The 14,349-nt window shown below is 42.5% G+C and overlaps 1 protein-coding gene across 6 annotated transcripts in view; it reads right to left on the reverse strand.

The window, feature by feature from the left end:
- LOC6042530 (fat-like cadherin-related tumor suppressor homolog) overlaps window positions 1–14,349 on the reverse strand; it is a 660,890-nt gene that overhangs the window by 231,688 nt on the left and 414,853 nt on the right. For all 6 annotated transcript variants that reach the window (XM_038257357.1, XM_038257356.1, XM_038257355.1 and 3 more), the window contains exon 4: window positions 1,532–4,124. In XM_038257357.1, the coding sequence (XP_038113285.1) occupies window positions 1,532–4,124 (2,593 nt within the window). The remainder of the gene's footprint in view (window positions 1–1,531; window positions 4,125–14,349) is intronic.

Here is a 14,349-nt window from a genome sequence, read left to right on the forward strand (position 1 = left end):
GATCCATACAGTTTTGGAGTTTCATCCACCCTCACAACATGCACACACACTCAAAAGGCAACAAAATGCATTCATAATATGCAAATCACTTCGATATTAAAACTATAATATGCGTATGCATTATTCATCCTGCAATTTCACTGATTTCCAAGGATTCAGAGTTGTGTGTGTGTGTGTGTGTGTGTGTCTGTGTGGGAGGGTGACAGGTTAAGAGTGCACATGATGAAGCCAAAAGTGGTCCAGAGGATCCAGCAGAAACCAACACGAGTGTCCTGTCCACTGGGCATTTGGTGCAGCATTTGAAATTTCAGCCTACCTTCGGGCGTTGCAGAACCATGGAAGCCAGAGGACCTAAATCAGAGCTCAAGTCGATTTAAAAATTGTGGAAACTTTTGAAATTGCAGCTGCGAAATGCAGCTTTTGCGAATGAATGCTCGGAAAATAGAATTGATTTCGGTTTCCCATTGGGGGTTCACACATTTGACCCCCTCCCTCCCTCCTCCTCGAGCCGACAGGCATTTGGCAACCAGCCGTAATCTTTCATCGGAAAATTTCATTGCAAAATGCTCAATAAATCTGCTGGCCTCAACTTCTGTGTCCTGATTGCATTGGTTAGCATCAAATGCATTCCCAAAACTGGCACCAGCTGGAAAATTGCACATTGCACTGTCTGGCACTCGTTGCAGTAAATGTATCAGGGATTTCATATAGGAATCAAACCAGGCTGATGAGTGGAACATTCCAGCCCTGCGCAGAAAATTGTGGAAATGCCCGGTTGGATAAACTGATGGAAGGTAAAATGACTTATTCTTGAATCTTGAATATTTTGAATATTTGGAATATTTTGAATATTTTGAATATTTTGAATATTTTGAATATTTTGAATATTTTGAATATTTTGAATATTTTGAATATTTTGAATATTTAGAATATTTAGAATATTTAGAATATTTAGAATATTTAGAATATTTATAATATTTAGAATATTTATAATATTTAGAATATTTTTGAATTTTGAACATTTTGAATATTTTGAATATTTTGAATATTTTGAATATTTTGAATATTTTGAATATTTTGAATATTTTGAATATTTAGAATATTTATAATATTTAGAATATTTATAATATTTAGAATATTTATAATATTTAGAATATTTTTGAATTTTGAATATTTTGAATATTTTGAATATTTTGAATATTTTGAATATTTTAAATATTTTGAATATTTTAAATATTTTGAATATTAATATAAAACTGTATAATTTCACATCTCATCACACCCTAAATTCATTTTCGATCCAACCTTACTGCATCTACTCTTTGTCTACCCTATATTTGAATCGACCTGGACGCATCGAAATTATTATTGTGAAAGCGCACCAGCTACGCTCCGAGCGGTCTTTACTGCACTACACTTCACAGGTAAAATTCTAATCAAATTCATGTGCGGCTCATCGCAACGCAAACTGTAATTAAAACCACCCCCGCCGGATCAGTACAATCAAACATCAAAACCATCTTCCACTTACCTTCATTGTCGATGGCGAAAATGCCCAGCCCGTCTCCGCCCTTGATCGAGTAGCTGACGCGCGAGTCCGGCCCTGGTGGATCCAGATCCTTAGCCGTGACCTGCATGACGTGCGCCCCCGGCGGTTTGTTCTCCGTAATCGACCCGATCAGCACGAAATCTTCAAACTGTGGCGCGTACTTGTTTTCGTTCACATCGATCACTTCCACAATCACTGAGGTTTCGGACGAGAGCGAGGGCGTTCCCCGGTCGATCGCTTTCACAATCAAGCTGTGAATCTGACGCTCCTCAAAGTCTAGCATTTTCGCCGTTCGGATCGTGCCGGACTGCTTGTCGATCTTGAACGAGCCCTCGCCGTCCCCGTTTTCTCCGAAACTGTACAGAATTTCACTGCTCGAACCGGAGTCCAGGTCGACCGCGGACACTACCGTCACGACGGTTCCCTTGGGCACGTCTTCCCGGATGCGGACGCTGAGATCCTGGATGCTAAACTCGGGCGCGTTGTCGTTGATGTCGTCGACGGTGACGCGAACCAGGGCTTCCGAGAAGAGGGCGGGTGTGCTTTGATCGCCGCCACCGTCCGTTGCTCGGATGCGCAGTTCGTAGATCTCCTGACGTTCGCGATCGAGCGGAGCGATCACGGAGAGGACACCCGTTTCGGGGTCTACGCGGAAGTCTTTGGTGTCGGTGATGAGGCTGTACGTTACCTTGGCGTTGTTGCCGAGATCGGCGTCCGTAGCGTTGACGCGGAAGATGATCGTGCCGTTGAGGGCGTTCTCGGTGACGCGGAAGCTCGCGAGGGACTTTTCGAAGCGCGGCACGTTGTCGTTCTCGTCGAGGACGGTGATGGGGAGGACTTTGGAGATTGACTTTTGGGGTTTGCCCAGATCGTACACGGTGATGTTGAGGAAGTACTCGTCGCGACGTTCGCGATCGAGGTAGCCGATGATCTTGAGCTCTCCGTTGTCGGGGTCTAGCCGGAAGACGGAGTCGTCATCTCCGCCGGAGATGCCGAACACGAGCTTGCCGTTGTAACCTAGGTCACGATCGCGCGCCTTGATCCAGGTGATTGTAGTGCCGAGTGGGATCGACTCGTTGACCTTGACCTCCAGCGGTAAGTCGACAAACTCGGGTGCGTGAACGTTCTCGCCGTACCGGCTGGGCATCATGGCAAAGTCATCGCCGTTGCTGACGTCCCGTCCGGGCATGTTATTGCGTTCGGCGGACGCCTGGATGTCAACGAGGCGTTGACGAACTCCGGTTTCCCGACACTCAAACATGGCGCCGTCTTCGGCTTTGAGGTTACTGCCCAGATTGCGTTTGTTCTGCACCAGGTTGATCTGGATGCGGGCCGTGTCGGCAAAGTGCGTCCCATCGGTGGCGGTCACGTTGACCTCACGGTACTCGACGCCGATGTCACCGAGATCACAGCCTACGGAGATGACGCCCGTTCCCGGGTCCAGGTTGAAGCATCCATCCTCATTACCGGACACCATCCGGTAGGTGATCACACTTCCGTAGTCAAAGTCCAGCGCAGAAAGAGTGAATATCTCCGTCCCAATTGGAGTGTAGCGCGGGATTCGCCCTACGCAATCGATGCGCTCAAACTGGGGTCGATTGTCATTGACGTCTCTTAGTTTGATGATCAGCTGCATCTCGGTCTGCCGTCGGTAAGGAAGTCCCCAATCGGAGGCTCGTACCCGCAAAATGTACTCCCGACGCATGCTTTCATAGTCCAGCAACTTGGAAGTCCGAACCACCCCGGAAAAGTGGTCAATGTCAAACGGGACATCATTCAGATTCGCTATACTATACGATATGTATGCATTCTCCCCAAGATCCTTATCCCGAGCCGTCACCTTCGTAACAGTCGTCCCCGCCGGTTCATTCTCATCCACCTTTATTGTCATATTGTTCGTCTCAAAAATCGGATCATTATCGTTCGTGTCCTGCACATTGATCTTCACCTTGGCCGACGACTGCTTCCTCGTCCCCGTGTTCCCCTGATCAATCGCCGACACCGTCAACGTGTAAAACGCCTTCAACTCCGCATCCAACGGAACCGCCGTATACAACATCCCCGTTTCCGGATTCACTCGAAACTCTCCCCCCTCGTTTCCGCCCACAATCTCCAGAAACACCTGCGCATTCTTGCCCTCATCCCGATCCGTCACCTTCAGCCGAATCACCGGCGTGTTCGGCGGACTCGTCTCCGGCACCGACACCTCGTAAATCTCCCGATTAAACACCGGCGCATTGTCATTAATGTCCGCCAAGTGCACCGGAATCACCTTGTAACTCTGCCGCGACGGAACCCCCCTGTCCACCGCCCTCAGCGTCAAGTTATACCCCACCGGAGCCGTCTCCCGGTCCAACAACCGGTGCACCTCAATCACAAACTCCCCGCCCCGCCCAGTCGCCTTGATCCGAAAGTGCCCATCGGGATCCCCGTCCACAATGTCCAAACTTTTGATCTGCCCGTGCACGCCCTTGTCCTTGTCCTCGACGCGCACGATCCCAAACAGGTTGTTGTTCGAGTTCTCCAAAATGTCCGGCAGCGCCTGCACGTAAATATCCGGCGCGAATAGATTGACCTGTAATAAAAAGGGAGAGAGAGAGAAAGGGAAAATTGCAGTCGTAAGTCATCGGAATCAGGCACTAGTTCTATGCATTTGAAATGTGGGGAAAATGAAAAATTCAAATCGGGGCGCCAATTTTGAGTGCGCGTCCTACTGTGGTAGCAGTGACCGGGAAGCGTTCCCGTGCAGTTCGGGAATTGAATTTATTCAAACACATATAATATACTTTTTTTAAATTGGAATGCAAAAAATGGCGCGCGCATTTTCGGATGCATACACGGGACCAGAGAGGTAGTAGTTTTTTATATCTGATAAATTTCCTTTAAAAAAAACTTTCTTAAGGGGTTACATAAAGCAATTCCCCACGAAAACAGCATGATTCGAAAAAAAGTTCTCCGTTCGGGCTCAATTTTTTTCGGGAGGTTCCTTGGCCGAAATAATTAGAGCCGTTTTTTTTTGTTTGGCCATTAGGGTGACCTGCGCCGTGCTAGGGTGGTCCGAAAAATGGCAATTTTCGTCCATTTTCGCAGAAACCACTTTTTCAACAAAATCTTATCTCCGCGCCATTTTATCCGATTTTAGCTGTTCTAGACGCAAAAGAAAGGTGATTAGTTTGGCTATTTGGGAAAAATAGTAAGAAGTTTCAAAAATCTAGCTTAACATTTGAAAAGGTCGTATGAAAACTTAAAATGCTGTTTTGAAGATCTCGGGACCAAAGAGCCTATGTCTGAAAATATTTTTATTGGATTCTAACTATGAAGTTATGTTTTCGATACTCTGAGATACGATTATTTGAAAATAAAAATTGGGTTTTTCGACGCACCACGCGCAAAAACGGCAAGATGACGAAAACGGCAAAAAATCGACTTTCTCACTAAAACTGCGATAATCATTTCAGCGATGACCTGTACATGTTAGGGTATCAAAAGTTTCGTAATTCAATGACAAAAATTAATTATTAAGTGATCGTAGCTCGAGGCAGGGTTGCCAAATCATCAATGTTTTGGGCTCGTTGGAAAGGTCTTTTGAATACCTAACCAAAGATGGGTTGAATGATGGAACCAGATAGCGTTTGCATACATTTAAGTTAGATCCGGATACATATGAAAACACACTTTTATACATAACTTTTGAACTACAAATCGAAAGTATGGAACTTCAAAACGAATCGAATGCACCCTGTTTGGCCAAATCCGGTTGAGCCAGTGCTGAGAAAAATGAGTGACAATTTTGGCACATACATACATCCAGACACACATATACACACAGACATTTGTTCAGTTTTCGATTCTTGGTCGATATGTATACATGAAGGTGGGTATTCGAGGTTTTAATAAAATGTTCATTTTTAGAGCAAAACTATTGTCTTACCTCAGTGAGATAAGCAAAATCATTTAAGAAAAAAATAGGACTCAATATTGTTTGCTCCCTGATTTTTTGAACCAATTCTGAAGGCAGAAGGGGGCAGATAACCTTTCAAAAACTTTAGCATCGGACTTATAGGTTATCAAATAAAACAAAAAAAAAAAAAAACAACAAAAATGGAAAGTGGATCAGAATCACAATATTAGGAGGCATTTTAAGGTTTGTAAAATTCAAACTGAAGAAAGTCTTTTGTTTAATAGCTGAATAATCCTTCACCAAAACCAGAAAAAAGGTATTTATTTTTATTATTTCGTTCGAACTTTGTGGTTCTTCCCTATGACCAAAGTTGATTCAACCATACAAGGCTCCATCTAATTTCTTTTCTTATTTTTTAAAATATTTTTAAGGGGACAAAAAATTGCAACTTTTTAGCAAAAAAAGGGAAGAAAATTTTGCCACCAAGTAATGATTTTTTGAAGAAGGAAAACATAGAAGTTTTAGTCATAAAATGTTATGTTATGCAGCTTTTAAATGTAAAATCCAACTCAAAACTTATTATCTTCATAAAAAAGATCTTCAGAAATTTTGTAATAAAAAAAATGATTTTGGTATATTTAAGGCGGGTTATTTAAAATGCTTTTCTTCTTAATGGCACTTACGTTACACAGTCAAATCAATAAAAATTATTGATTTGGCATGTAAATTGCTGCTATAAAACAATGCAAAAGGATTGAACATATAAACAGACTGGTAATAGCTGAAACAATTATGTGATTAAAAAAATCTAATTTTCACAGGGAATTTTGAAAATTCGTAATTTTTTTGCTGAAATAACTGTATCTTTGCACTGACAAAAACTAATTATTTAAAAAGAAAAATTGTTCAAAAAGAATTTGCCTACAGGATAATGGAAGTTTTTTGTGTTTATTTCAAGAAAAAATTTCGCAAAAAAATTACCCTAAAAATTAAAATTTTCAACTATAAAGTGTTGTTAGTAAAAAATAACGACTTCTTGAATCAATAATACAGAACATTATTTTTGAGACCCCTAACTATGATTTAAAGTGACAAACAGAGTTCTTTTAAACGATTTTGAGAAATTTTTCAATGTATCGAAACATAGTTCTAGCTTAGGCAAAAACTAATCGCAGTATGGGTTAGCTTAAAGGCAAGGGTCCTGATTGCTCCAAAACGACACATTCACTCGCGATCACAAATCTAAAGCGACAAAAAACTGCGTTGAATGTTTTCTACCGTTTGTCGCTTCCACACCATTCGCTACAGAATACTCTCTCTTTGCTCTCCCTCTCACTTCAATCGAGTAGTACAGCGACCGATTGCGTTATGTCGCTCAGTCGCTGATTTGAAATTGTTTGCGATCGGCTTTGTTGTACTCAGTTATTAAACCGCTTAAAATCTATGTTATCAAAAATGTTTTGCAATTTTGTTGATTACACAACATCAAAGACACATTTACAAGCAATTTCCATCATGCCAAATACAAATTTACGGCAAACTGTGGTAGTGCAGGCCAAAAGAGCGCCGAGCTGGTATGTTGTTAGATTTCTCCGCTCTGAACGTATTCGTGTGTGACTCGGGTCGACGGACAGAGTGGGCTAAGAAATTCACGAAGTATTTGTGTCGCTGGGAAAAGCGATTGAGCAAGTCGCTGGCAGCCTGAGAGTAGTGTTCGCTCGTGAACGGTTGCGAGCTCCAGTCGGCAAAGATTCACTCGGTGATGAGTGAGTGATTTCAGATCTTTGAATCGAAAATCAGGACCCTTGCTTAAAGGTTTCCGCAAACATCGCCTTTTTTGGGGCACACTGATGGAAAGTCATGGACACTTTTTTCCAAAATCGAAAAATAGGAGTTTTTTTAAGCTAAAATAAAACTTAAAGTGGCTATATCTTGAAAACGGTTCACTTTATAAAAAAATCTGTAAAGTACTTTTTGATTGCAAATATTAAAACTTACGTGAAAAAATAATTTAGTGTTCAAAGAATCATGGCTTGTCGGCTGTAGATTGAGGTGTGCTCAGGCAGCCCAAATCAATCATACCTTGACAAAACTAAAGCGTTTACTAAAATCAACTACAAAAATGTCTAGACGTGTTATATAACACTGTTTTTTGGTCATACAGGTTATGTCTGCAACGTTACCAACTTTACCTTTTCCGCTCCTCACTGAGCAGAACTTTTCAAATAAGCTCGTAGAACACCCTTCTTGAATCCATCGAAAACTGAACAAAATATTTCTACAGTTCCTGATGTCCCACATTTTTTGACACAAAATCTGTAACCTTGCACAGGTCTAACCACACAATGTAATAACCATCATTTTGTATTGTGTTGTTTGTAGATGTTGTGTTAAACTGTTAAAAAATACCATGGTCGACGCCGCTAAAACTTTATCGTCAAGCTTTTCTGGCAACCATCAGATTTCTTTTTTTTTTTTTTTTTTTTTTGAATTAAATATACTTTATTGAATCATTCTTATAATAATTACATTTGGTTTACATAATAAGTGGTCAGCTGTGGCTCTTCAGCTTTAGTTTGCTTTTCGTGATTTAAACACTGTTCATATTCATAACTTTAAAAGTATATGATTTATCATTTTTGTAACACTAGGTACAATGAGGAAAAAAAAATGTTAAGAAAACATAACCTAACCTAAAACTAACTTAAACTAACAACAAACTAAACCAATCCTTGAATCAAGGGGTATTCAGAAATAGCACATTTTTTCCTGAATTTCAAACATTTTTCTTGAATCTTCTGATCCAACATTTTTACTTCTGCTAATTCATGAACCTCACTTGATCTTGTCCAGCCAGGAACATTCAAAACCATTTTGAGTACCTTGTTTTGGACACGCTGGAGCTTCAATTTATGAGTTCTAGCGCAACACTCCCAAACAGGTACTGCATACTCAATAACGGGGTAAATTATTTGTTTGTAAACTGCTAACTTATTTTTCAAAGATAGCTTTGATTTTCTGTTAATTAAAGGGTACAAGCACCTGATGAGAATGCTGCACTTGTTCAATATTTTGTCTACATGCTGTCGAAACAAAAGTTTCGAGTCAAGTATGAGACCTAAATAGACAACTTCCTTTGACCAGGGTATTGAAACATCATTCATTTTAATCAAAACATCATCCTTTGGGGCAAATCTGGCCGATTTGGAAAGTGGAAAAATGATGGTTTGAGTTTTGGCTGCATTTATGCGAATTTTCCAGTCGCCAAAGTATTCGGAAAGAACGTCAAGACCCTTCTGAAGACGGCCAACTAAATATCTGGTTATTTTACCCTTATAAATAACGGCAGTGTCATCAGCAAAAAGTGACAACACACCATTACCAGGAAGAGTAGGCAAATCAGATGTAAAAATATTGTACAGAAGTGGGCCAAGAATACTTCCTTGGGGAACCCCAGCATCAATGTTGAATAATCCAGAAGCAATCCCATTCAGAAAAACCTTGAACGATCTCTCCGAAAGATAGTGCTGGATAATTTTGATAAGATACATTGGAAAACCGTATAAATACAGTTTATGTATCAAACCATCATGCCAAACATTGTCAAAAGCCTTCTCAACATCCAACAAAGCCATAGCAGTTGATTTAGACTCAAGCTTGTTCTGCTTGATGATTTTAGTTACTCTCGTAAGCTGATGAGCAGTATTATGTCCCTTTCGGAAGCCAAACTGCTCGTTCAAAATTATATTATTATCGTTGGTAAAATCCAAAAGCCTTGAATAGATGACCTTCTCAAAGAGTTTGGACAGACTACTCAAAAGACTAATGGGACGATAACTTGTTGGCGATGTTGGATCTTTTGAGGCTTCAAAATTGGTATGACTTTGCCCAGTTTCCAATTGGTGGGGAAGTAACCAAGTTGCAAACATTTATTGAAAATATTGGCTAGATGTTGAAAGAACTGATCACTCTGTTTTTTCAACACCAGATTGAAAATGTTATCAAAGCCAGGAGCTTTCATATTTTTCATTTGTTTAACTGCAACTTTGACTTCCTCACCAGAAACATGGGAATCTGCAGGAAATTCAAAGGTAGAGTCATTGATTGTTGAAATACTATTGGCAACTGATGTTTCTTTACGGCTGGTCATGGAAGCGCCAAGATTATGTGAACTAACAAAATGAAGCCCAAGTGCATTTGCCTTTTCCTCGGATGTAATCAAAGGAGAATCCTCAACAATAAGAGGAGGAATAGGCTTTGGTTTGTTTTTAAGAACTTTTGAAAGTTTCCAAAATGGTTTTGAATAATTCCCAAGCTGGCTTACATGTTTTGAAAATTCTTGATTTCTGATATTGTCAAGTCGGTCTTGTATGATTTTGTTCAAATTGTTAACTGAAATCTTTTGTCATAGTCCCCAGTCCGTTGATATTGTCTCCTATAAACATTCCTAAGTCTAATCAAGTGTTTAGTATCTACGTCAATATCAGTTACCTTAAAATTAACAGGAACCTCCCGAACGTTGGCAGCCTCTGCTTGGTTGATAGCCTGCTGGATCACCTCCAGCGAACGATCAATATCGGCAGAAGTTTCCGGGTGTTGATCATAGTCGATGTTGCTGTCGACCACTTGCTGAAACTGCTGCCAGTCAACGTTGTGGTAATCTTTCCGGGTTGGTTGCCGCTGCGGAGTAACGGAAGCTCCAACCTCCACAACCACCGGATAGTGATCAGAACTCAACTCTTCAAACACCTCAGGATGAGCCACGTTCTCAGCCATATTGGTAATGAAGAAGTCGATGATTGAGTGATTCCCAGACCGAGCCACCCTCGTTGGACGATCCGGACTCACAACGTTGTAGTATCCGTTTTGCAGATCGTTGTGCAGAATCACTCCGTTCCGATTCCTCCTGCTGTTGCCCCAAACTTCATGCTTCGCGTTGAGGTCACCAGCGATGATGTACTTTGCGCTCCGCCGTGTCAGCTTCTGGATATCGCTCTTCAGTTTTGCTGCTGAACCATCTCTGGCATTCACCTGACGTGGGCAGTATGCAGCAATGAAGAGTACTGGGCCAACCGAAGTGGGAATTTCCACTCCAACGGCCTCGATGATGTCCAGCTTAAAGTGTGGCAGCCGGCGTGGCTTGAGATCACGATGAACAGCGACAAGCACACCTCCTCCTCCAGAGGTGGTCCTGTCGAGCTGCGTCGCGATCTTGTAGTTTTGCAGATAAACTTTTTCACCGGGCTTCAGATGAGTTTCCGTGATGGCGGCTACGTCGATCTCCTTCTCGCGAAGAAAATCCACCAGCTCTAAATTCTTCCTCCTAATGGAGCAAGCGTTCCAATTCAGCAGCTTGAGGGACCTACGATCCATACTGGATGACGAACGAGGTCAGCACTTCAATCTGCTGGGTCTTGGTTTTGCATCCACGCAGTGCAGCGGACATCTGTTTGAAAATATTGAGGAGTTCGGTTGAGGTGTAAAGATCATTACCATTTTCCTCAACTGCTGGTTCTTGGGTTGGTCTTGGCTCCTGGCTGAAGCCCGGTGGTGGCGGTCTCGGCTCCTGGCTGGAACCCGGCCGTGGATGATTCATCTCAGCTCTCTTCCTGGGATCCAACGGCAACGGTGCCAAGTTCGGGACCTGGCGTCGCGGTTGAAGAGGTGGAAAATTTTGCTCCACCAGGGCTGGAGGAGTTCTACGACGCTGAGGCTGATTCTTCGTCGATGCTTGCTGCCGAATTTTCACGAACTCAGCTCTCTTGGGGCACTTTCGGTCGGTTGACGAGTGCTCACCGTTGCAGTTGAGGCACTTCACCAGCGAATCTTGGATGCACTGGGATGTGATGTGCGCATCGGTACCACATTTGGCGCAACGACGCTTCAGGTGGCAGTTCTTACCTCCGTGCCCGAAACCCAGGCAGTTGAAGCATTGTGTGACGTCACGATGCACTGGTCGGTATCGCTCCCACGACACGATAATGTTGAAAACCGCTCGAATCGCCTTCAGCTCAGGAAGCGTCGTCGATCCCTTAGCCAAATGCAGCAGGTAGAGCTGGTCACGGTACTTGATGTCTTTGTTGCGTCGGCTCATTTTGTGCACGGCCAACACATCCAGTTTCAAAACTTTTAGCTCGGCAGCTAATTCCTCCACTGGCATGTCGTACAGACCTCTGACGACGATTTTGTACGGCTTATCCATGACGACATCATGGGTAAAGTACTCCGCCTCGTTTTCGGTCAAGTAATCTTTGACCAGTTGATAGTGCTGCCTGGATTGCACCAGCACCTTAAATCCGTCCTGACACAGACGAATGTTGCCTAGGACTTTCCCAGACTTGATGAGTTCAACCAGCCCCGCACGAAAGTCGATCGTTGCTGCTGATTGCCTCACATAAAAAGGAGGCAGTTTCTCCTTTCGCTGTTTCACTTCATTCTCATTTGCTTCCGCTACCTGGTCCTCGTCAGGCAGTCCAGCGAACTTGTTGTTCTTCAAAAGCTGCTCCTCGTGCGATGAAGAGTTCTCCTCCTCCTCATCCATCGGTACAGTACCGTCGCTCTTTTTCGTCTTTTTGCTGTTCGATGTCACTTCCAAAAGCACCTTCCTTTTGGAAATCCCCGGTTTTTGGCCATCAGTTGAGGCCTCAACCTTCCTTTTGGAAATTCCCACTTTTTTGCCTGCTTGAGCCGCAGGTAGGGCGATATTGCCGGCGTTTTGCGCCGGGACGCGACGAGTCATGTTGATTCAGACAACCTTCACCAACGAATGCTCGGATAACAATGACCATCAGATTTCTTGGTTGCACGAGCGTCACAAAGACCTTTCTAAATCTTTTCCGCAGGAGCAGCAAGTGCTGCCAGAAGAGAGCAACGACAAAGATGAAGTTTTCAGCGGTGGTTTTATAAATTTTGTATCATTTTAAATATATCTTCCCGTCGTGCTAACTTGTCGTACGTGCATTTTGGGCCAAATTGAGTTAAGAACGCCATTTTGTACAGCTCCCAATGCCTCACCTTTTGATCTTCAAAGATCTCTAAAATTCGATTTCAATCCTGAGATATGCAATAAAAATCGAAAAACTCATTCTGTGACACAATCTCATATGAAAGATGTTTCAATCTTGACACAGCCTAAAAATTGATGTAAGTGCGACAACTGGCCAAAGGGACTTAGGGTCTGAACGCGTTTGACACAGCTCGACTACCGGAAACATTTTCGGTTATAGCTCGAGACTCCAGCAACCAAATTCAACCAAACTTCGAGACAGTGCACAGAATGGTCAACCAAACAAAACGTGCTTTGTTATTGTTTACATTGCGTGCTCTCGTTTTTGTTTATTCAAGGTTAAACATTGAAACGCGTTTTTTTTTTGGAACGTCAAAAAGCGACGCACGACAAGTTAGCACGACGGTGACGATGTGACGAATCTTTTCGCTTTCTTTGGCCAGGTTGTTTCCTGGACCACGAACTATGAGCTCATAAGATTTTTGACAAACCGTTAAGGGACTCATAACTGCCAAAAAACCAAAACGCACCGATTCTATGGGTTAAATGCCATTAAAACTTCAGAGTCAAAGCGCCAAGTCCAGTCGCAACCAATAAAGCTTATATTTGGCCCGCTAAATTGACCCGTTTTATTACATTCTAATAAGTACACAAATCGTACTGTCAAAAATTTGACCTTATATTTTTATGCATTCACATCTTTTTAGATTAATGGCCCCAAAATTCATTTTCTTCAAAGTCTATTGGTGCATAATTTTATAACAAATTTTTAAATGTCGGTAAAAATCCAACAAAAGAAATACTTAAAAAAAACCCTTAGCTACACCACTGTCAACAACGGCCCCCAGAAATTGCATCCCGGAATGCAACTGCTGCAAACTAGGCTATTTTTCCAGATTGGGCTAACTTTTTGCACACACACTCCCCAGGAGTTCCTGGACTTCCTGCTGGTACTCGCAAAACCTGTTCCCCTTTTCCCTCCCAGTTGAAGAGAGGCAGTCAGAGAGGGGGTCAACAGAACCGCCGCAGCATGTTTCAACTCTGGCAGGCCTGGCCGGGGCCGGGGCACTCTGTATGCTAAATATGTAAAATGGCGCAGAGTTTTGCTCACCGATGCAGAAGCATTTTCTATGCAAGCATGATGGCCAGAAACAGGCTCGGCGTCCTGTGATGTGTGCCGGGGACACACCAGGCGAGTCAGAGAGATAGAAATTGTTCACCTAGCGGAAATTTAGGCACCAGCAGCCAGTGTTGCCAGTCTGTCGAAAGGGACATTCAATCCAGGAAGCAGAATTTTATATTGCAGCCGGGGTGCAGCTGCAGCTGCAGTTACTGGCTGGAAATTCCGGTGCAATTCTTTTCCAGAATGACTCCATTCTGCTCGACGTGGCAGCATTTTCGGGGTTTGATCTGAGTTTTGTGAGAAATGTAACGCTTTGAAATATATTTTGTTTCAAATTATGGGGAAAATTCTAGCAGTTTGGTTGTAAAATAAATGAGATTGTCAGAAAACGAACATGCTGAACCGAAAAAGTTTAATGAGATGATATTGTAGTACAATTTCGATGAAATCCAAATATTTACTAGTTCCAGTTTCAACAAAATCAATAATTTTAATTTCAATAACTCAAGCTCACCATTTCATCGTATCCGCTACCGTATTACCGCACATTCCAAGCAAATTTTAATCCAATAGTTACGACCGCACCGTCGATCGTTTTCACAATTTCAATATCCTCAAAGTTATTGAATGGAGGGAACAAAAAAAAAAAGCAGCAAGAAACATTCACCCACAAATAAACACCATAAAGCTGTCCCGAAAGCTCTGTCCAAAAATGGAAAGTTCCTCCCAGTCTGCATCTGCGGCTGCAAAAAGGCAATAACAATGATAAT

Source organism: Culex quinquefasciatus, chromosome 2 (genome assembly GCF_015732765.1).
Source record: "Culex quinquefasciatus strain JHB chromosome 2, VPISU_Cqui_1.0_pri_paternal, whole genome shotgun sequence".
Taxonomy (NCBI): domain Eukaryota; kingdom Metazoa; phylum Arthropoda; class Insecta; order Diptera; family Culicidae; genus Culex; species Culex quinquefasciatus.